Below are 24,102 nucleotides of genomic sequence, written 5' to 3' on the forward strand. Positions count from 1 at the left end.
GTAAAGTGTTGTCGGCAACACTTTGGTTGCACCAAATCATGTACATAAATAGAATTCGGCCTCTATATTGCCTCATTCTTGATCAGACAACTATGAAACACCACCCCACCAGTGCTTCATCAACCTAGCGAGAAGAAACACTTTCATGTTGCTATCTCATAAGAATATGCTTAGGAATCCTCTCTAACTTTTTTGCTGCAATTTCACTTCGAAGTATTCGAAAAATATTCTAGAAATATTTGAGAAATATCCGAAACATATTCGATTCGATTCGCACTCACACTTCAATATTCGAATTCGCTTCGCACCCAAAACCCTTCGAGACTGTCCATATAATTGCTATTGCAATAAAACTGTTTGTGCAGTAGCACAAAAGACAATTGTGATGACATAATGACTCGCGAGTCCTGTGGAAGATCTGAGCAAAATTTAGTAGTTCATTCACTTGGATCCTTGAAGAAAGAGTGCAAAAAACAACAGGATAACAGAAGAAGATGCACACAGTGCTGACTATCAACAACCTTACCGTGAAAAAACAGCAAACCGCATATGTAAAAAAAAAAAGATGAATAAATGTGCACAGCCTAGGACTGCAGAGAGAGTGAAGGAATCTATCAAAATGGCACCGCATCTGGTTTCTCGCGTTCGCTCATAGTTTTCTTATATTTATGCTGCCGAAACCCAAATTTGAACCAGGGACGTGTAAATATGCCATTTACACTCAAGACGCACTTTCTATCTGTGACATCTTGCGTGTTTCTGTACTTTGTGACTGGTTATCTTGAGTGAACATAGTATATACAGTCAATTGCTGATTTTTAGGGCGCCAGATTTTTCGGACATGCTTGAAAGTTCGGACGTTGAAAATCTTCAGCGTCCGATTTTTTGGACTTTCTGCCCAAATTGCCGGTCCAAAATGCCATTAATTGAAGCCCTCACCTCAGGCCACGCCTATCATCTCGTAGGTTCTAACCATGCAGTGCTTTCACGAGTGGATCTGTTTACGGCCGTAGCAATGTCCGAAAGTCAGCTTTGCCGCAATGCTTATTTGTTGTGAAGTGAAGCAGACTAGAAATTCGAAGGGGCACTATCGCAGCACAATGCAGTGATGTCTTTACGGATAAGCAGCGGAAATGCACGAAGACTCTCATGGCGGCTGGCAACAAACGCGCCAGTACAACTTCAACGCGGACAAAACTTTATGATAAGCATCTTTTGCTAACTCCTCGGTAGTGCATGCTGCCTAGCACAGTTATGGGCGTACTGCCAGTTTTTATAGGTGACAGCCCAAACGTGCCGCGCCGCTGCTCACGCTGCCTCTTTTTGCGAAACCGCTCAGTGCACCGCACAGATGCATTGCCTTCACAAACGAAAGCAGCTTGCCATCGCCGTGCCCATGTGCGGTCAGGAGTGGAGTAGGCATCTCGAACACTTCCATGAAAAATGCATGCATACGGTACAGCAAGCACCCCGGCAGCGACGGCGTCAGCTTAGTTGACGATGTGCTGCACACAACTCGGAACGACCGGCCTCAGCGGCAGCAAATGCTACGTGTCGGCGGAGATTTTCGTACAGTAGCGCATCGTTTACGTGTGCACACGCATTCGGGAGAGTTGGACGAGTCGTCCGCTCTTCCGCCACAGCCTTTGTGTTCTGTGCCATTGTTTTCAAATGCCCCATGCGAGAGAGCCGTAATTTTCGCATTTTGCTGGTATAGGCGACACTCATCACGAGACGCAAATTTGCAACTGGTGGTTGGCACAAAGTTAAGCGGGGTTTGCAGCAGGCGTCAAATGTATTCGCGAGTGCCTGGGCACGCACCAAAATGCCTGATAAGTGTACTGGGAGGCATTAAAACTATTTCGGAGATGGCTGTGGCGATTTGACCGCTTGAGTGGAATAAAAAAGCATGAATTCGTTTTTTTGGACTGCCCGATTTTTCGCACGATTTCGTGGTCCCTAAGGAGTCCGAACATTCGGACGCTGACTGTATATGTAGTGCGCTCTTTTTTCATAATAGAATTGTTGAGAGTCAGAGCTGTGCGTGTCTTCTTCTATTGTCCTGTTATTTTTTGCGCTGTTCCTTGAAGTATGTACAACCAACAAGCCCAACTATCCGCACTTCACTCACTTGGACACCATGCTAGCATTGCACCCTCTCATCACAGCCAGGTTAGTTGCCGACGGTGCAGGGCTGCCAGCTCCCGGGGTGAGCATTACGAGGCTGCTGCCTTGGGTCCAGTCTGCCAGCAGCTGGAGCTCACCGAGACCAAGGGGCAGGCCCATTCCCAGCACACACAGCTGCAGCAGAGCATTATCAGTAACTCAGCGAGTAAGTCACGAAACTTGGCCGAGTTCTTAGCCACTGTAACGGCAACTTTCTGTTTTTGGAGTCTTTGTGCCTTTTTTGCTAATGTGTAAGAAAAGAGCTAAAGCAACTGCGCAAGAAATGCAGCAAAAGACGGATTATCCATAGAGTTTCCTACAATACTTACTAGAGGGAACTCTGGCGCTAGTGTCTATAGGAGCTGCAATGCATCGCGCTTCAGCCAGCATGGGAATCATGGGTAGTACACGGATTTGTCTAAACTTCATTCTTTCGGCTCCGTTTGGCTCCGCGTCGCCTGCATCCGCTTTGTCGCAAAACGAAGTTCAGCAAAAATCATCAGTTTCACTTCACCACTTTAACTTCTTTAGGCTCACCGATTCAAATCTGGTCACGAAGTTCACAACGATCCATTCTTTTATCCGAAAGAAAACCAAAACATAGCAGTAAACAAAGCCACAAGTGCGTTCGAAGCCCGCAAGTACGAAGACTAGGCAAATCCGTGTACTACCCATCATTCCCATGGTGGCTGAACGATCGCAGCGCCAGAGTTCCCTCTAGGTCATTTTAGGACACTCTATGGGATTATCATACCTGCAAAAAAAAAAAAAAAAAAAAGATGTAAAAGAAAAGTGGATAGAGACAGTTCCATGAATAGTGCAGAAGCTGTGGTAAAAAGATGCAAGCTATTGCTTAAGATCCTTCAGGCAGTGGCAATACCTAAACATGTTTTTGACTGAATGCTCTCTCATCGCTGTTCAGCACATGCAGAAACATAACACCTATGCTCGCAGCAACTCAGGACACAAGAGTACCTTTTTGCTGGGGCTGCAGAGCTGGCCAAAGAGCTCAGGCATTTCCAGAGGTTGGCTTTTCAGCTTGAGAGCGCACATGATATTGTCAAGGGCCAGGCCAAGGACACCGCTAGTATTGTAGTGAGGCAGGCCAGCCTGGATTCAGACAATTAAGTGGTCAGGAATTAGAGCATCCAGAAAGACGTCTAAAATTTTGGAATAGTAAACATAATGCAAAAAAGATTTACTGTTAATGATATGAAAGGTAATAACAGACACAATGCACAGTTTTCTGGATAAGGATGCAAAACGCAATATATTGTAAACCAATGCGTTAAGTGTAGCCCCCCTAATCATATTTACAGCAACCATATTCAACTGACCACTTTCAATCACACTCTGCATTTGTAAGCTGCTGCTTCTAGTGATCTAAAACTAGACACTGATCAACACTGGCCCTGTTCAAGCTCTGGGGTTACCACTGAAAACTTTTAATAGGAAGGCAAGTCACAAAGAGAGAAAATAATGCTGGGTAGTGTTAGAGATTGGGCTTGTTGGCATATCATGATGTAACTTTGTAATGCAGAAATAAAGGGACGAGACGAAGAGGATATACACAGAATGAGACGGAAACAACATGTTGTAGGCAGAGTGACACTACACTAGTGTATGTCATTTCTCTTCTGTCTCATCCTTTGCTTACACACTATGAACCCACATAAAAGATTGGAAACATATCAAATGAACCATCATATAAACATCGTTTTGCACGTGAACTGGTCTTAGTATTCAGAATGATGGCAAGAACTCACTCCCAACTTGAGATGCTTGAAGTCCCGAAGAAGGGGCTGAAAGTGGCTGCTAGATACACTCAGTGGACAGAAGGCCGAAGACAGTCGGTTGAGGCTGTGGTAGCACATGACCGTGTTGAAGTGACGGTGTGCCATGTCAAGGGCAACCTGCATTTGTGCGCAGTGGCTACGTAAACATCAAACTTCTTTTGCGCACAGCAATAATGACCAGTAAAAATGTGCTGAGTGTTCTAAATTAGGGAGGACACCACAACAGTATTTATCCCATAAATACTCAAGCTAAACAGGCATGCTCCATGAATAACATCTTGCTCGCAACATTGTTGCAGCATCAGGAGCAAGAAGCTTGTGAAAGCAGTTTGGTGCCCTATATAATCACCGCACTTGTATAACCACTGTACCCATATCTCCTTCAGGCGCGAATTATGATGCACTGTCTGCAAATGTCTCAAATTCGCACAACGTCATGCTAAGGCACTCAGTATTACATTCCAAGAAAGAAAATAAAGTAATATGCTGTTGTTTGCGAGTTTTGCTAATTAATCCTAATTAGAGGATAATTGAATATTTAATTACTCAGCAGTCAGTTATGTTCCATTTTTATACATGAATAAGGAAATTGTTGGCTTAAAACGCATGTGCAATTTGTTTTTGATTGCGTTCATTTCGTGCGGAGAAAAATAATACTTATTACTTTGGTCCTGGAATGCGGCACGTCGAACAACCCGTCTAACATCCTAGTGCCTTCGTCAAAGTGATCGGTTATGGTCATACTTAGCACATTGAGGTTAAGTCAAGGCACGTTGACCATACAGAAGGTTCAATTGATGCTATGTGCAATGTATCTTGCCCTTTCTTTCCGGCTAGTCCAAAAAACTGGCAAAAACAAGTTGCGTCCACATATGTGGACGTTGCGCCTGAAGGGGATATATTTATATACAGAGATACAAAAGTTTCAATTAAAAAAAAAATATTGCACAGGTTAGTTGGGTCGTCATGACAAATACGCTAATTTTTCTTTATAATATGTGATATATACTATTCGAATTCGATTCAAAATTATTCGACCAAATCACTATTCGCTTCAAACTTAAAATTTACTATTAGCAAAAACCTACTGAAAAGCCTGTGACTTAAAATCACATAAGCTGCCACTGGTGTAAACCATGTATGCTGCGCTCTTTACGAGCCACTGACAATGCATTCTCCATCTCCACCGTGCATCGCAAGCACATCTCAATGCTATATGAGACAAACTGTTAAACAATTTGTAGCTTTTCCAGCACACTAGGTAAGACCTCCTTGGCTTTCGTAAAACTACATTAACGAAACCTGAGTTTTCAATTTGTGCATTAGAATGGTAGATTTCTGCTGTGCACTCACACGTGATTCATTGATGCTATTGTGGAGAGGCTGATAGAGAGGCCAGCAGACAAAGGACTTGTTTGGGTAATCGTCGCGAAGGATCTCCAGAAGGCTGCTAGTCAAGCCAGTAAAACCATTGTGGCCATCAAGTAGAATGTTGAAAGCCTGTAAGAAGAAAAGACAAGAATATCAAGAATTATATTCAGTATATATTATCGTGGCTCAACTAACAGGCATTTGTAAAAGCAGAGTAAAAAAAAGTTGGAAGGAAACAAGTATGTGGCAATGCACTAAATATTAACAGCATCTTGTTTTGAGGCTATATGGGATATTTACTGCCACATACGAAAAATAAGTATAGTGTAAAATTAGCTTTGTATTTGTGTTTGGTTGCTTATTGCTATCTATATACAGATTTGGGCAGCGGCACAGTATTCCTTCACTCGTGGAGCCCTCTTTTGATACATCTGACCAATGGTGTAACAAATGTGGATATAATGATTTATAGATGATATCAGCACGAAACAAGTAATATATGCTTACAGAGAAAATCAAATATTAAGAAGGCATTTCTGTGTCGGATGCGACTTCATTACACCAGGGTTCAAGTGTATACATAATACAGTAGAACCCCGCTGATACGTTTTTGAAGGGACCGTAGGAAATAAACGTAAGAGACGGGAAACGTAAGAGCCGAAAAACAGGAAAAACGGCAAAATATTTAGTGGTACAGAATTTTATTTCAATTCTTACGAGCAGCACGAAAATTGGCGCGCTCAGCCGCGATGTAGTCGATGGATAGAAACGCGGAGCTTAGGACGGCCTTATCCACAGAAATGTAATCAACGTATGTGATTTTTTTAACACCAACAGCTGTAGGCATGAAAGAACTAAGCACACGCAATCACGACCGGCGCGGCGAGTCCGACCGCAAACCGCACGCGCGACCATGCGAGCTCCAACCAGCTCGAACTTCTCCGACAAATAACGATGATGATGAGTCCACGCCAACGCGATGGCAGAAGTGAATGCCAATCTCGAAGGCCTTGCTTTCGCAAGCAATTATGTCATACACGCCATGTTTGTGCAATGCAAATCTCAGAGGCTATGCTTTTGTCAATAGTAAATGCCAATCTCGAAGGCCTTGCTTTCGCGAGCAGTTACGTCATAGACGCCATCTTTGCAATTTGAATCTCGAAGGCCATGCTTTTGTTTGCATCAATTGAAAGATTCTGTTGCTTGCGCCTCTCATGCGGCTAATATTACGGTCAAACGAGGCCAAGCTGCGTGAAAATGCACCATGGCCGCTCTCTTTGTTAGTCACTCGGTCGGCTCCGGGCGCACTTCGCGACGTATCATACGGGAACGGTCCGACAGTTACGACGTAACAGCGGGGTTCCCAATACAATGTATCCTATGGGAGCTATGCCGGGACCGGCGGAAAACGACGTAACAGCCGGGAAAACGCAGCAGTGAGGAACGTAACAGCGGGGTTCTACTGTACTATTTAAGCATTTACCGTATTTGCTCAAATCTAGGCTGGCTGCGATTATAAGCCGACACCCAATGTTGGAAGCCAGAAAAAGAAAAACTTGCCTTGAATGCAGGCCAAACAAAAGTAGCTAGGACAGTGCTCACAAAATAACAAAACACATTTATTAAACAGGAACGAGTCAAGCTCATTCTTCATTGTTGCTAGCCTCGTCGCTGCCTTCCTTGTTGCTGTCTTCTTCAACCAGTGCACTGTCTTCTATACCGTCAGGCACATTAGATATGCTGCACTTTTTAAATGCACGCACAATCAGAGTTTCTGGAAAGTAGTCCCACGCTGCAACTACTCAGGCCGCCACCTGTGACAGTGATGCTTGTTTGATGTGGCCCATTGCTGTCAGCTGATGATCTTCCTTGGTCTGCCAGCCGGTGTACAATTTCTGCAGGTGATCCTTGAAAGGCTTGTTTATGCTGACATGAAGTGGCTGCACCTGGCCTGTCATGCCGCCCGGTATCACAGCAAGGTCCGTTTTCGCTTCGGCAAGTGCAGCCTTCACACCGTCAGTCGAGTGCCCACGGTACGAGCTCACGGCAAGGAGTGCATTCTTGCACAAAAGGGCTCCTGGACACTGTTGCCACGCAATTTTACCCATTCCTCCACCATGGCGCCCGTCATCCATCTGTTTTCGTTTGCCCGCACAATGATGTTCTTTGGAAAATCTTCTTTGGCAGGCAGCATCTTCTTCTTAAATGCAATATAAGGAGGGAGCTTATGTCCATCAGATGTGCAGCACAGCATCACGATCGCTCGCTGCTTCTCGTGGCCTGCAGAGCATGCCTTCACTTTCTTGGCGCCCTTTTCATTGATGGTGTATGGCACTGGCATATAAAATACAGTAAACCCTCCTTAACTCGAACTCGCATATCTCGAAATCTCGGTTAAGTCGAAACTTTTTTTCGCCGTGCATTAACCTCCCATAGGTGCTATGTATTTGCCCCCTCTTATCTCGAAACGTTTTCCGGAGGGAACAGCGGATATCTCGAAACCTTGACCGGGAGAGCAGAAGGCAAAGTCCACTCCCAACAGGAAATGAGGGCTCTGTGCAAACGCTTAGCTCTTACTATATACGTGCCGAACGCTGTCGTGAAGGGCGAATTAGAAATTCCCACGGACGCAACCGTTTCCTATCAGCCTTGTCAAGCAACTGTGGGAATGATCACATGTGCGCACCCGCGCGCGACTTATGCGCGGTGGGCAGCGTGTACAGCGTGTGCCCGTCAGTACGCAACCTAGCCCTTGCATGTGCAAGCTGGTATTCTTTGTTTTCCCCGCGATCTGCACATGACGCATCTTGAGTTCAGTTTTGCTGAGTAGTGAGTGGTCTGTGCAAAGGACGCTTTCGGATATCGACCAAGATGTCCCGCCCAAAGCAGTGCAAATCTCTGACGTTGGAGAGAAAAGTCATGCTAATCAAGGAAGTCGAAAAAGCAGGTCGAAGCAAGTTGAGCATCGCCAAAGAATTCGGCATCCCTTTGTCAACCCTCTCGACAGTGCTTAAGAACAAACAAAAGGTTTTGGAAGGCTTCGAGCAGAGCTTCTCAAGCAAGTGGAAGCGCATTCGAGCGTCCAAATTCCCGGGCGTCAAAGCAGCACTGACTGCTAACTGCTTCGCACATGAAGGGTTTTCTCGCGCCCCGGAATCGATCGAAGAAGACATTGGTGCAGCATTTAGCGGCTGTGATGAGCTGTGCAATGAAGTGCGCAAGGCAACTGGCTGCGTGAGCGATACTGAAGACGGCAAGATCGCCTTTGAGGAGTATGCGCTCTACGAGGCGGACCTCCCCGTTACCGGAATGCTGTCGGATGCCGATATCGTTGAGATGGCCCTGAGTAACGCAGATGACCATGCAGAGGAGGAAGAGCCTCGAGAAGTGCCTACGACGACAGAAACACGTAACGTGCTGCGCTTGCTCCGCAACAAGGTCGAATGCAGCGGTGGCGACCAACAGCTCACGTGATGTGTTAGCAACTGGAGAACGCCTTTCTCGAACGCGAACACGAAACAGGCGAGCATCACGCAGTTTTTTAGTCCTCGGTAATACATTTTTTTTCCCTCCGAATTCTTGTGCCTTTAGTACAGTAGCTGCCTCGTGCAGTGGAGCTTTTCCTGGCAGCACTGGCTTTTTTTTTACAGTGACCTGGGCAAACATTTTCGGAGTTTTGCTTATCTCGAAATTTTCCCCAAATTTGACAGCTTCGAGTTAACGAGGGATTACTGTATATGGGCATTAGGTTGCCGTTGCCCATTTGTTCTAGTGGGTAGCCTTTCGCCTCCCTCATTTGCAACACATAGCGCTGGAAAGTGATCAGCTTTTCTTCAGAATCGTTCGGCAACATCTGAGCAATAGAAGCGTGCCGTTGAAGGCTGAAGCAGAAGTGCTTTATGAATTTCTGAGGCCAGCCCCTGCTTGCTTTAAAATCTGTCAGCTATAAGCCTCGCTCCTTGACAGCTCCTTCACTTTCACTCTGAGCACTTCTGTCGTCACTAGAAGGGCAGCTGCTCTTTGCTTGTGAACAAACTCAGCCAATGCAATCTCCACATTGTGATGACGGCCATTCTGTGGTCTGGTGCACACCATCCTCGTTGCGGCACATGCGAAAAGCTGCTCCCCTTGCCCTCTCCAAGATGGACATTCTCCTTGTCTATGCCGTAGCCCTGCCCAGCTTGAACATTTGACGATGATTCTGCGGCTAGAATAACTTTTTTTAAAAGCGGCACTATAATGGCACTGCCTGCTTGGTGTCATTACACTACTGATAAGGAAACGAAGACATCACACCGCACCCAGACTATGGTCGACACATGTGATAATGGCAGCACCAACTCGATGCTCGTTTTTCAGTTGGCTACAGGCTCGGCTAGTAGTGTCTATGATTGTGTCTTCTTTTTTAGGTAGCGCTAGCAGTGTAAAGTCTTTCCCCTGTAATGGAACACCCTAATGTCCATGATGATGATACCTATGCCTCCGATGCAGCAGTTGTTTTCTCCTATTTCCAACACATTTCCGAAACTTCGTCAAGTGGCTTGCATCAAGTTTAGTAGTTAGAGGTTCAGCAGTGATGTGATTGACTGAAGCTGTTCTGGAGCACGTTTTTGGAGCAGCAAAAAGTGCGTTTTGGAGCAGGTAAAAGGGCTTTTGGAGCAGCCAAAAACGCATTTGGGAGCAGGGAAAACAGCTTTTGGATCAGCTAAAAGCTCACTGCCAAGGGGGAAAATGAACCGTGTCAAGCAAAACAGTCAAATAAGGAGGAACTGTTTTCAAATATGTTCTGTCCAATAATGGCTGTTTGCATAACACCACTGGATCACCTAACAGCCCCGTAAGCGTAAACATTGGACAAGGGTGTCAATGCAGGCTGCCATTGGCGTTGCGGTCTTATAATAGCTTAGAGTGGCCAAACTAACAAAGCAGGTAGGGTTTCCCAACTACAGTAGAATCTCGGTGATACGAATCTGAAGGGGGAACGACAATATTCGTATCGCCCAAAATTTGGTATCATCAAAAGACTAGCAAGACCTGTTTTCAAACCACGATATACACACAAAACATTAATTTCTGTCAAAAGAACTCGTGTATGCCTTTCTGGGACACACGTGAACGGACAAATAAGGGACGGCGCAGCTGGCTGCCGCGAAAGCGCGCGTCAAAGCTTCGCATGAGGCCAACTGAAAACTAAGTGAAGTCCGCTCCACCATAGTGACAAGCGAAGATCGACACGAAAGGGCTTCGTGCCAGGAGCGTAGGCAGAAATTTTTTGGCACGAAAAAGGCACGAAACAGTGGTGAAGCCAGGAGGGGGGGGGTGCGCCCCTCCTGGCTTCACCACTGTTTCGTGCCTTTTTCTACGACTATATAGCCTTTAATCTACTGCTGCGTTAGCGTTAGCCGCGTACCTTCGGAGCTCGTAGTCGCGATGATCGCGTTGATAGCGACCGTGGTTTCGTGCGCGGCGGTTGCGGCAAACGGTAGTTCCGTTTTCAATCCGCCTGCGCTGGCTGCGCACGTGCCTTCAAAATTACGTTCTGCGTCGCCTGTATTGCTATCTATAATCGCATCTGCCGCTGTTTTGTCCGCGGCGTTTGTGGGAAGCAGCGCCACTTGGACTGGGTGGGCGTTGGACACACGTGCACTTTCGGAGTCCCGTCAGTTTCGTCGTCGCCATACATGATAGTGTCAAGAGCGACTGCGGTTTCGCCCACAGCGGTTATGGCAAACGATAACCACAGTTCTGACAGTGTGCGCACTGGCCGTGCGCGTACTTCCGAAGCTAACAGCATTCTGCTCTCGGCCGTCGCTCGACGGATTCGATACCAAAGTTGGTATCACCCGCCGCGACGCGGAAAAGTGTTCGGAACATCCAAATTTCGGCCCATTCGACACAGTGGAATTCGGCTGGGAAATTTCACGAATTCGTATCAGCCAGTTACGTTTACATCAACGCCTCCTAAATTGGTTTACTTGGGTTCGCAAAGAGCCTGGATCGGATTGGGTTGCAATTTTTGTCATGTCCAAATGCGTCTGATATGCAGGTCTTTGGAGTTTTCAGTACACCTGCTGAATTCCGACGCGTCTTCGTGGCCTCAATGTGCCTCTTGTGTAGCATGTCGCTTTATCGCTGCAAAACCATGCTGTTATTTCTGCTGTGTAGCTGCCCCTAACCGTGGTCAGCCGTAACCGTAGTCAGCTTAACCACGGTTAAGGTTGTCTGTGTGACAGGGGTATAACACTCGTTCGAGTAGCGGAACTTAAAAAAGGGTGCAAAAATAAGACAGGCGTGGACGTCGTTGTACTAACTGAAATTTTCTATGTTGCTGCGGCGGTGCGGTCACACCACCTCGCGGCGAGCCGCTCCTTCCAAGGCGTTCCAAGGTGCATTTTTGGGGGGTCACGCCAATTTGCAGCAGCCTGGAGAGGGTTATGTCGGTTGTGGTTATGTCCCCAGAAAGCGCCGGGCAGCGTGCCGAGAAAAATGATGCACGAACACACTCCTCTCGCGGCACGAAAATTTTGCCGCGCGGCAGCTTTGGAGCGTCGCGTTTTGCCGACGGCGGCGCGCTGCGCACGTTTTTCCGCTAGTGTGCTTTTAGTTTGGCGCAGTTCTGGCGCAAAACAGCGGAGATGTAGCAGGATGTAGCAGCTTTCACGTCTTGGCGCAGTTTGGCGCAATTGGCGCAGCTATCACATCACTGGGTTCAGGTGATCACTAATGCTGCTGCAGTTAGTAGAGCATCGGCATCTGCTAGTGATTTCCAGCTTTCGCTTTTCTTCTCGCTCTTAAAGCCTCCTGGGCAGATGCTACCATAGGAACTCAGCATCCTGGCCTCGCGAATCTTGTATGGACCGTCATAGTAAAGTTTCTTCAGACAGGCAGGTAAACAGCTGGTGGTTTCAAGGGCCAAGCCTGCATGATCAGGATTCAGCATATTAATCACCTATACGGTCTTGAGAGTCTCGAAGCTGCCTTCGTTAGGGTAGTTTGCACCTGTGCTTCATGCTCTTGCTGCTTCGAAGGCTGGCCCTACAGGAGGGGTGTCAGGACAGAAATTCATTGCCCTGGCCTGGCAAGTCTCGAAGTTGTCACTGATGAGAAAATCTTGTGATGGGCAGAGATATCATTGACTTGTCGGAGGGCTGGGCTGTCGGGATGTTCCTATCTACATGCACATCCAAGCCTCGCAAACCTCAGGCCATCGTCGTAAAGGGCAAGTCAATACAGAGCCGAAGTGGACATGAGGACTCCCATCTCGTGAGCCTCCAAATGACGCCTGCAGTCACGCCTGTCCATGGGTGCCCCTATCACGCTCAGTTTCGGTTTAAGTTTCGGCAACATATGTAAAGAAATCAGACCGACGCCATGGCTGTCCTGTCTTCTTCCCCTTTAATGGAACACCCTAATCCCCAAGATGATGATACCTATGCCCCCGACATGGAAGTTGTTTTCTTCTATTTTCAACAAGCAGTGCGCCATTTTTCTCAAGCTGACTTGGAAACTAGAGCATTTTTTTTAAATCTTCAAAGGTGGGCCGAGACTAGAGTTTGGTACAAGAATATTTGGAAAAGGGCTATCGGCCTAGATTCGAATAAATACGGCATATAACTGATCTCAGAATCCAGCAATATCTTTTCTACATTAAAAGCACGATGCAGTGAGCTTTACCTGAAGAGAATCACAATCTTCTGCAAACCAGCGCACATCATCCATGAAACTGTTCTGCCACTCGGGATCTTCCGCACACTGGTTTCCTATCCCAAACAGGTCAAAGGGATCATCTGGACTGTGCCAAAGAAACAAGGAGAAGAGTTACCAAGACGCTTTTTACCCATAATTTGTCTCCCTTCTCAATAAAAAGTTCCCTGGCCACACCACACGTGACTAGAGTGGTTGCAGCAGGGCTCACAGGATGAGTTTGGCATTTCAAGACTGCAAATGACAAGGACCTCTCCAGTCTCTTCAAAGCTCTAAAAATACTGAAGAATAGAACATTTCCTGCATGACCTGGAATTAGCTCCAATCATCCATGCCTAGGCCTTTGTGCATTTGACAATGGCATTATGAGGTCAGGGAGCAATTTTTAAGACATGCCTGATAATTTGGATGCCTTCACAGCACCGCTAGTACACCATAAGGCCAATGTATCAAGACGCCTAAAATTTCGAACACTGAAACCTTTCCCTGTCCAATTTTTTACATTTGAAATGGTTATTAAAGGACTAAGACAGCATTAATTGAAGCCACTACCCCTGCCGTGTTATCTCACAGGCTCAAATTAGCACTCACAAGTGTCCATTTGCTTGCAGTAGTCATGGCTCCCAAAAGTAAGCTTCGCTGCAATGCACAGATGTTACGTGGTCAAGTATACACAACATCTTGCAATGAGGCAAACGAAGAATAATATATAATTATTTTCGGGGTTTTACGTAACAAAACCCTGTTATATGATTATGAGGGATGCCATAGCTGGAGGGCTCCGGAAATTTTGACCAGCTGGTGTTCTTTTAATGTGCGCATTTCGCCTCCACAGAAATGCAGCCGCCATGGCCAGGATTCGATCCTGCGACTGTTGGGTCAGCAGTGAAGCACTGTAATCACTAGACCACCGTGGCAAGTTATAAAAACACCACTCACAGGACACAGTATGCATAACATTCCTTAATTATGCACACACATTGTGGCAGTCTTGTCCCACACTATGAGCACTGAGATGCCTAATAATAAGCATACTTTCAGGCCTTCAGGGCTATTTCAGATGCGGCTGTGACGATTTAAACTTTCGAGACCTTAAAAATACTTCCATTATATAGATCACTTCAATGTAAAAGTTCCGCACAGTGATGCTCACTATATAGCTGGGACATAAGGAATACTTTGCTATAAAAGTCATTTCATTGTAGAGACGTTCATCAAATCTTACTTGTTGTGCAGATAGCGTGTAATCAGGTGAATTGTGCGAGGATGCAGATGGACACTAAGAAATTCTGACCACAGCTGCACTGGCTCCTTCTTGGATTCCACTTGCCTACTCGATTGATGCACGGGGTCCGCTACAAATAATGCAATAAACCATAGGTATTGTAAAAAAGAACTTGCTTGACCAACATCAAAAAGTACCTTATTTTCGTACATATAAGCTGCATCAATAACACAGGAAGAGTAAGAATAAAGTTGGCATGCAAGCCACACCCTAGGTTGGTTGTCAAAAGCAGCTTCATGACAATTAGTTGGGCAATGTAATAATGTTGCGCCTGAAGGCAATAATATTTATGTAACTGAGAAGCCATATTGAGGCCAAACTGCTCAGATCATCAGATGTTACTGAGAAGCCATATGGAGGCCAAACGGCTCAGCTCATCAGATGATGATGGCCCATGTGGAACTGTAAGAATGGCTTCATTATCATAATCATCATCTCCATCATTGCATCTCGTTGCTTATATCACGAGAATTTCATTATCACACAATAACACAGTACAAATAGGGAAGCAGTCAGCAAAACGAAAATTTAATGCCAAAATTTAGTTATTTATTACACGACATTGTCATCATATACGTTCTGAGGAATGCACGCATTGTTTCGAAAGCATACAATTCAGACGCGCTGACGTAGCCATGGCAATCACTCCTCTATTGCTGATTGGCCACATCGCTGAGCGGCTACTGCAGAACAATGCTAAAATGGGTCCTGGGCCCCCTATTCGAATGGCAAAAGAAACTTCACGTGCGCGAGCAAAACCGTTTGTGCACTATAGGGGTTACTTTGTAACAAACAGATCCGCGCGAGCGAAACTGTTCCATCTTTGGATCACACCGCGCACTAGAGGAGTGTAGTTACTTGCTCCTAGCGCTATGCAGCAGCCCTAACAGTAAGAGCTGGACCCCTAACCCGTGGTTCGCGTTGAGTCGTGACCACGGCGGGTTTCAGGCCAGTGGTAACAGAGACGAGTTCTTTGCCTAACACAGTTTATTGTGCCAAAGCGCCACCAACGCAGCAATATATACAGGTAGGAACGAAGCGGCAGAGAAGTTCCGCACGACAACGTTAAAACAACAATAAAATGGGAAGTACATGAGATTGAGAGCGATAAGGCTCGTACTCACCTCTCGTGGCTTCGCAGTCCGGCCCTGAAGCAGTAAGTCACCTCACAAAAGACCGGGCGTTGCGCAGGGGGTGATGGCGGCTGGGTGGCTCCCGACTCGATCGAGCTGTGGTCGTCACCGCTCCCCGAGTCGAAAAGACCCCGAGGTCCCCAAGAAAGCGGCGCGCGTTCCTTGGGGTCTGGAGAGGAGTCTCTCCAGAAAAGGGCAAGGAGGGAAAACGGGGCATCTCGACTTTGGCCAGGGAGCAGGGCGCGAAGAGCTGCAGGAGCGGCACAGTGCCCTCTCCCACGCAACCCCTCTCGCCACTGCGCGTACAAACATAGCGTGAAGCCGAGGCAGTGGCGGATCCAGAGGGGGGGCGGTAGGGGCGATCGCCCCCCTAAAGCCCAAAGTTTATCTATAAACGTTGCTAAAGCCTGTGTGACACCCCCCCCCCCTTCCCTCCAGTGCCTGCGTCCACCTCCTTTGTCAGGTTGCCCCGGCTACCACTGCCCAAACCGCAGAGGAAGCCGAATGGCTAGAGCGTCCGCTTCGAATGCGGGAGCTACCGGATTCGGTTCTCAGTGCCGCCGGACACCCGTCGGTTTTTCTAACAGGCAAAAGAGTTGCCCCGGCCTGCCAGTTTGTGTTCTGGGAACTCGAGACGGTGCCCTCGTCTTTCCTCCAACTTCTTTCACTACCTTTTTCAGCGACGTTGAGCCTCTGTCTGCTACTTTAATCCCCCACCTCTGAACAGGAGGATTGAGATGTCCTTCTCGACGAGAGACACTTACTATCCTGTGCTTTTCTCTTCTTCTCTATCCAAGAATTTCATCTCATCAACCCCCTTGCTTCCTCAGCAAAAGGGGGTGGCAGCTTAAAGGGGCATTGACACAAAAAGTTGGATCTTGTTTTTTTCTACGACTCACTTATTACGGATGGAAAGCTCGTTTCCTCGAGCGCGCGACGGTTAATTTTTTGTAGATGGTTTTATAGCGCCCAGTCGCAGTTTCGGTTTCAGAGAGCGCCGAGTGAACACAGTATAGTTATCATGTAAATAGTTATCATGTGTATAGAGAGGGCAGCCACCCTACCACAGAGAGACAGCGAGAGACACACTTCGCGAACCCCCTCCCTCCCTGGCCACCCCACCGGCTACAATGGAATCGAAGAAGCCGGCACAGCGCGTCGTCATTCCTTATGTGCCGGGCATCCGTGAACAGAAGCTCTCCAGGGTCTTAAACCGGAATCGACGCTCACCCGCTTGCTACCGAAGCCGAAAGACCGACCATCACGAAGGTGCATTGTACAAGGTGTCGTGTTCTGAATGTCCAGCCAGCTACGTAGGCGAGAGCAAGAGACGTCAGGAAGATGGAAGCGCAGCGCTCTTGCAGAGCACTGTGAGAAGCACGACCATAAAATCGATTTTGACGGCGCTTCTGTTCTAGAAACCGAATAATAATATCTGGGGTTTAACGTCCCAAAACAACGATATGATTATGAGAGACGCTGTAGTGGAGGGCTCCGGAAATTTCGACCACCTGGGGTTCTTTAACGCACACCTAAATCTAAGTACACGGGCCTCAAACATTTTCGCCTCCATCGAAAATGCAGCCGCCGCGGCCGGGATTCGATTCGCGACCTTCGGGTCAGCAATCGAGTGCCAGATCACCGTGGCGGGGCTCTAGAAACAGAAAGGAATCTGCGAAGGAGACTTGCTCGAGTCCTGGCACATTCAGTACACACCTGCAAATGTGAACCGCTCGCTAGGAACAATGCCCCCAGTACACGTTCACGGCCTCCGAAACGTGAAGGAAAGGGAAAGCCGGAGCCGTGGTGAGAGGACAAGACGCGGCGATGATTCCATGGCCAACGCAGTCACCCCCTGAGGAAGGGACCGAATCGATCCCGAAACGTTGGGCTCTCTTCAAACTGTGGCTGGAGCCGTTTCAACTTCCTAAAACATATATTTGACTACGTGAGCAGACAAAACCGCGTGCACATGCGCACCGTGTCGTCAACTCTTTTCAACGAAGGCTTTCTGGGTAAGGCGTTTATGCGTGACCCCCCCCCCCCCCCCCCCCCCCCCCCCCCCAAAAATGCATTGCCGAGGCAAAGACATCCTTTGCACTGTCGTGCAAGTGTGCCCCCTCTTCCCGTTAAAAAGGTCTGCTAGGAGAGAGCGCTCGCAAGAATCGTGACAGCCAGCACAAACTCGTGGCGCAGGTGTTGGCAATTGGTTGGTTACACGAAAACCAAAGGCGAGCTTTGCGTGCAGTGGCGCGACACGCACTTTAAACTCGATTTTATATATGTTCTAGGCGATATACATTTATATTTCGTAGGTGATGCGTGTGTGTCCACGCAAATCTATCCCACAAGTTATCTCGCCTTCAAAATTTTGTGTCAGTACTCCTCTAACAAAGTCTCTTCGCGGCGTAAAGCAAGACGCTGGATTGCACACATCGCTGACATATCTGAACTAGCCTGTAGGGACCTCTGCATTGTTGCCGTCGACGGGATGAAACAGTGTTCTACCCGTCACCGTTTTTTCCGGCATTCCCAGTGCAGCTTGTCGCTTGGCACGAAGTTGTCCCTCTGAGAACTCAAAGAGGTTCTTGAAACGATGCACCTGCAGGTATCTTGCTAAAACGTTTTATTCTGACGCATGGTCTCACCTTTCACTTCTTTCTCTCTATTCCTTCGGCGAAAAGCATGGGAGAGCTTCCGCGGCAGCTGCAGGTTTTTCGAACTGCAGTCCTAATGTTGTAGGTTTGACACTGCACTGCGCTTCTTACAGCGTAGGAATGAAAGGAAAGTGGCTGCATCGCCTTTGTTTACGCCAACGATTTCCACTCTCAAATTTGGCGGGAAACAGAGGTGCGCATTGACAAGGCACAGACGGCTGGCGACTATCCCACCGTCCTGCGAGTGTCTAGACGTGCGCGTTGCTACCCGAGTCCTATGAGATGGCGCTGAGCCGTGTCCCCAACTGGTAGACAGAAAGAAGTGCCGTACGAGTCTGGAGACTGGTACTGTGGTTGCCACTTGACCCGTCCCGGCTACACAAGGTAAGCATAGGTCACGCTCAAGTATATAGCTTGCGTTTAGAACTTAAGATTTGATATCGTCTCCCCTTGATTGTTTTGCTTTTGAGTTCAAGAAGACTTGAAACATGCCTATCATTGCAAGCTGCAGTATTGGAGATACTAGTCACGTCAGTATTAAGCCAAGTATATCTTGCAATTTGTCGTTATTAACCAGTTCAGAGCAGCCAAGAAATCCGCATACTGACTACAGTGTATCTTTCTGAAGCCCTTCTAATGCAGTTACGAGGAATGTACTAATATCCTACATAATCTGCTATAACACTATGATTGAATTAAGTATTTTTTGCTTCATTTCCATGTGTTAAAAACTTCAAGGTATGTTTTCCAAGACATGTGAAAGAATATGAACATGAATTGTCTTCTTTTGCATGAAATAAACGCTGCCCACGATTTTGTGCTCGGAAGTTTCAAAGGTACTGAGGCAATGCCACACTTACTGAGATAACTTTGCTAAAGTACAAGCGATATGTCGCACGCTCATATATTCAGCATTTCTTGCTCATGCTCAGCCCGATATATTAGAGAGTTTTAGCTAGTTACTGAAATACGGTACGCAAGTATGCTACCGTATGACGGTACCGCTCCTCCTTTCCAGGTCGTCGACCTTTTACCGGTGAAGGCACCCCAACACCACAAAAGCTTTTTCGAAATTTACTGTGTGGTGTCATGCCTCATTATTGCCTGTCAGCCCATGCATTCTTAACGATCCACCTATCGTTCGGGGGACGCACTAGTGCGTCACTGGAACTGGGAGCGGACGAGCGAGAGAGGAGTAGTGCTACCATAATCACATACCCTATTTGGGTACCGTGTTTCCGTAACTTGCTAAAAGACTCTAATAGCGCACCGTGCACCTGCCGTGTCGTCTCTTCGGTTCCATATGGATGATTCTTGTGCAAACGTATAATCCGCGTGCAAGTGCTGACAACGCGAGGTCAACGAGCCTCCTAATCCCCGAAAGGATCGTGAGAGGTGGCGACCGTCCTCAACCTTTTGAAGTCCTGCGCAGTCAAGGAGATATTGAATTTTGAAGTGCAGGTGTGTGCTCATCATTATGACCCTACCAAGGTTCCAGGATTGGTGGAATCCTGGTGACCGCGTGGAGAGAGGGAAAATGGGGTGGACCTCAATCTGATCATTTAATCCGGTGCTGGTGCACCGGAGAGCGCCATGCCTGTTCCCTGTGATCTCAATAATGTAAATACTTGTATATATAGCTTTCTTCCTTCCATCAACTTATCCTGATGACTGCCCAACGAGACACCAACCCGTGTTCGCACCGGCCACGCAGCCCGATTTCTAACAAAGGCTTATAGCGCAGCAAAATGGGCATATATCTGATGTGTTGTAGCCCGTAATTTGTAGTAATCTTCCAATTTCTTAAGATTAGAAAACTGATTAGCACAAATGAGTGGAACCACTTTAAGCACAAATTAACACTATTTATGCTGTGATGGGGTTCTTTTGATAACAGTAACTACTAAAAACAAAAGTCAGCCCCCCCCCCCTCTCCAGTTTTCTTCAAGCGACCACCCCCCCTAAAATGAGTGGCTGGATCCGCCCCTGAGCCGAGGTGACGCCGCGTTGAAGACAATGGGTTGCGTGTGCAACCCCACAGCACGCACGCACGCACGCACGCGCGCACACACACACACACACACACACACACAAATCTAAACAAGTGACATGGTGGCAAAGACAATGTCTGGTGCGTGAGACTGCTTCCGGAACTGTGCTGATTTTGTAAACGAAGATGGTGGCGTATGCAAAGCACAATGTGGCGGTAGGTAATGCAGTTTAAGAATGAAGCAATGACATTCGAGCGCATTTTGGAGTATGCTGACCTTACGCAAGCAGTAAATTTGTGGCGAAATGTCCCCTAAGTTTTCGTTGATGCGGAATTGCACTTCAGAAACGTTTCCTTGTAGAGAAATATGAGATGCAGTGAATCCTATGGGCGTTCACTGGGGAGAGGAAATTATTTCCTTGTCTCGAGAGTTTTGTGGTTGCGCAATTTCGTTACTGTGGGTTTTGACTGTATTACAAAAGGGTTCAGGCTGACTTTCACTTTTATATTCTAACGAATCTCTGTAACTGCACTGAATGCTACAATCCATGCAGGTAGATTGTTATTTAAAGTTAATGAGAATAGAAATGAATGCATTAAGGCCCGTCTTAAATTCTACCTTTTACTATGAACCGTAACAAAAAAACAGCATAAAGTAAATTATACCGCTTTTAAGGGGTACTGACAACATTTTTTGAAGGCGAGTTTACTCTGCCATACAAATCTCCTGTAAACAGAGACGGCTCTGAGCAAGTGTGAAGCTCAGCAAATATTGACAAGATATTTTATTTTGATATTAAAAAGTCAATTTTCCTATGGCGCACCCACTGATATTGACGGTACCTTGATGTCGGGCTACAGTACTAATTCTGGTGACTTCACACAGCAGTCTGGCTAGTTGGGATGTCACCAGGTACCACAAACTTCCAAAATGGTCGCTTGTGTGTCATCAACGAAGCCACGGTACAGAGCGGCCGTGGAAACATCACAATCTTGCACGAGCATGTGACGAGAAGCTCATATTGTGTCGTGACGTCGAGGTACAGTACGAACCGAAACTAGCTTTTCAAAATGTACTCTAATTACATTTTCAGGGTGTGCTCATGCTTAGCACTACATTTTCTAGGCTCTTGAGGGTTTGGCATTTCATTTGATGCAAGAAAACAACAACTGAAAATTTTCGTGTCAGTACCCCTGAGGATAACCATGACACGTACCTCGGCAAACATCTTTGTCCTGGTCAGCAGGAAACCGTTGTACATCCTGGAAAATCAAAAACAACAATAAGAGACAGCTCTAGAAGAATTGACCAACTGGTTTTGTGTATATAAGCACAACTGCTAAAATTGCAACCTCACAATAATTTCAATGTTAGTTGGAGAGTTGCGAAGAGCACTGAAATACTGTTCACACAACTGTTTTCATGTGGCTACATTAAATAATACTTTATCATTCACTAAACATGCACATAGATATGTTCCTATTACACCTATTAGCACTGCCACAGGCTATTTACACGATGAAGTTGTAAACAAAATAGTGTCCCTGAACATACACGTGGATATTATTTTTCTAAATGCAACGCTGTTATAAGTTTCCATGATTATGCCAAAATGAAAAAAAAAAGAAAAATTGGAAGTTTGGTACAACTTGTACGGCCTTATCTGGAAAGTACCTAGGGCTACACTGCTCAAAATACACCTAGGTTGTTTACATGAATCCCAAGCAAGTTTCCAGAGCATAAATTTTATGTCAAGCTAAAAGAGCTATACTGTGGAACAGTTAGTAGAATATTTTTCAACGGACATTCAGGAAACATACTGGCTTAAAGGGTTACTGACACAAAATTTCGCGGCCGAGATAGCCTGCTGGATCGATTCCCGCGTACGTACGTGTACCATCCGCAAAATATCGACAGCGAATAAAGCTTGGAAGGTATTTTACATGAATTTTGAAGTTCGCGAGCGCGATCCAGCATTATAGGCCGCACCTGGTGCATTGACACCCCCGGAGGTGACCCGAGGAGACCCCCCTACTTCCCCTACGTAACCGTTGCAGCCGGTACAAGTTATGATGACGTCGTAGCCGCCATTTCTGTTTTGACGCGCTTCCCGACGAATCGCTCCTCGCCAGCGGGTCAAACCTGAAGTGATTCGCCACGTCGAAAATTCCTTCCATCCCCGCCGCAAGAAAATCGTCGCCATCAGACGACGATGAGCCCGACGACGACAGACTGCGCGGAAATGCGTCACTGTTCTGTGTGCTCACGTGACCGAGCGTTTCACTCGCTAGGTGGTGATAGTTGCATCCGGCGGCTTGTCGTTTTTGGAGCTCTGTCAAACCGAAACTGAGGCTGTGTCGGTAATGAGGAGCATGTAATTAATTATCTGTCGCGCGCTGCAGCAAACGATGTGCCGTGTTATGACTAACAGGCCCCCAGCAACACATTGCAGCAAAAAAACGCGGGGCGAGAATTTTTGTGTCAGGACTCCTTTAAGCCCCATTATAAACATATGTCCAATGCACATAGGAGCTCCCAAGGTAATTGGGAATTCTCACAAAAAATAATTGCTTTATTATATGGCTCACAACTTACTTTGTCTCTGGAGCCACTTGGAACTTTTGTCTCTGGTTCGGCCTTGTGGATGGTGACTTTACCAGACCTGCCAAGATAAAACAAAAATAAAAATGAACTTGCAGAGAATGTTCAACTCAGTGTTATGACTAAAACATCACAGTTACACGTCATAAATCAAGAGGGTTGCATTGTGCTCTAAGTGAGATCATATAATAAATAAAAGAGCACGTTATAATGTGGGTAAAAACAAAAAGACACAAACTACAGGAGAATGCTACTATATCCCTTTTGGGGGGTGGGGAAGGTGTGTGGTATGCTCACATTTACAGCTATGCAAGGATAGGCCAATTTCACATTTTTGGTAAACCTCTCTTACTCACAACTCTGGAACTTCGGCACTGCCTTCGCTTAAAACAGTTGTGGCACCGCCATAGCCAGCCATCCATTTCATTGGCGTGCTACAAAGTTTCGTGCAATTCAAACTTCTGAATTACACAGACTCCAAGAACTTAATTATGTATCAGACAAATGTAGAGGTTTCATTAACCTCCACAACATCCTACTTGTGTACATCGTATTACCAATACATCAAACCATTTTTGCATTGTCATGAGTTCAACATATCCAGATTTAACTGTGCTTGGCTGGCTGACCGTGTGACATGCTCAAAGGTCGTGTTTAGCAAACACAAGGGAAAACAAGCCGAACAATCATGTTGCGAGAGAGAATAAAACAACAATGTTTCAAAGGTGTTTCAACTACATGTAATGGCGACATCACACTGTTGCGCTATCATAAACTGTAACAATCATTATCTTGAAATTTGCAGGTAAGGGCTTCTAATGATTTACAGAGTAGACATATAGACCTTCAGCATTAAAGGGGCCATGACACGGTCACCCAACAATTTGCCATTTCCAATGAAAAATAGAAGTAGAGGGTCTATTATGCCTACATATCTATGAAAAATGGACTGTAAAAGAATATTTCAGTCCAAAATAAGCTCTAGATATTGCCTGCCTATAAAGCCCGCCCAACGCCGGCAACCGCCATTTTGACATGGCATGTGTGAAATCATGTGCTGCAGCGCAGCCGTCATCTTCTATGAAACTTTCAGCCGCTGAATATTGTTCAATTTCAATATCAAGCTGAATAAAGCTGAAATAGCTCGACTGCACGCGCAGCTGACCACGGAACAAAATCATTTGCTGGAATGCAGACGCTTGCACAGTTAGCATCTTTTTACGTCATGGCTCGCGAGCGCGCCGGTGTTGTCGGACTCTCAGGCCGCTCGCGTCTTTATAAAAATGTTCAGTAATAAATTAAGTGCCCAACCAAATGCGTAAAAATTTCGCCAGCTTGTTCGTGAACACATTATGATTCACCCGCATAGCACAGATTATCACCAAAAATTGGGTGTCC

At 46.5% G+C, this 24,102-nt stretch overlaps 1 protein-coding gene across 1 annotated transcript in view; it reads right to left on the reverse strand.

Moving 5' to 3' along the window:
- Positions 1 to 24,102, reverse strand: part of LOC119387075 (protein misato homolog 1) — a 63,432-nt gene that overhangs the window by 36,968 nt on the left and 2,362 nt on the right. Inside the window, exons 4-11 of the mRNA XM_037654376.2 lie at positions 22,699 to 22,765; positions 21,320 to 21,365; positions 14,263 to 14,392; positions 13,008 to 13,125; positions 5,316 to 5,462; positions 3,933 to 4,079; positions 3,142 to 3,276; positions 2,132 to 2,301 (exon numbers count right to left, since the gene is read on the reverse strand). Coding sequence (XP_037510304.1) covers positions 2,132 to 2,301; positions 3,142 to 3,276; positions 3,933 to 4,079; positions 5,316 to 5,462; positions 13,008 to 13,125; positions 14,263 to 14,392; positions 21,320 to 21,365; positions 22,699 to 22,765 — 960 coding nt within the window. The remainder of the gene's footprint in view (positions 1 to 2,131; positions 2,302 to 3,141; positions 3,277 to 3,932; positions 4,080 to 5,315; positions 5,463 to 13,007; positions 13,126 to 14,262; positions 14,393 to 21,319; positions 21,366 to 22,698; positions 22,766 to 24,102) is intronic.

This window comes from Rhipicephalus sanguineus, chromosome 3 (assembly GCF_013339695.2).
Source record: "Rhipicephalus sanguineus isolate Rsan-2018 chromosome 3, BIME_Rsan_1.4, whole genome shotgun sequence".
Classification (NCBI taxonomy): Eukaryota; Metazoa; Arthropoda; class Arachnida; order Ixodida; family Ixodidae; genus Rhipicephalus; species Rhipicephalus sanguineus.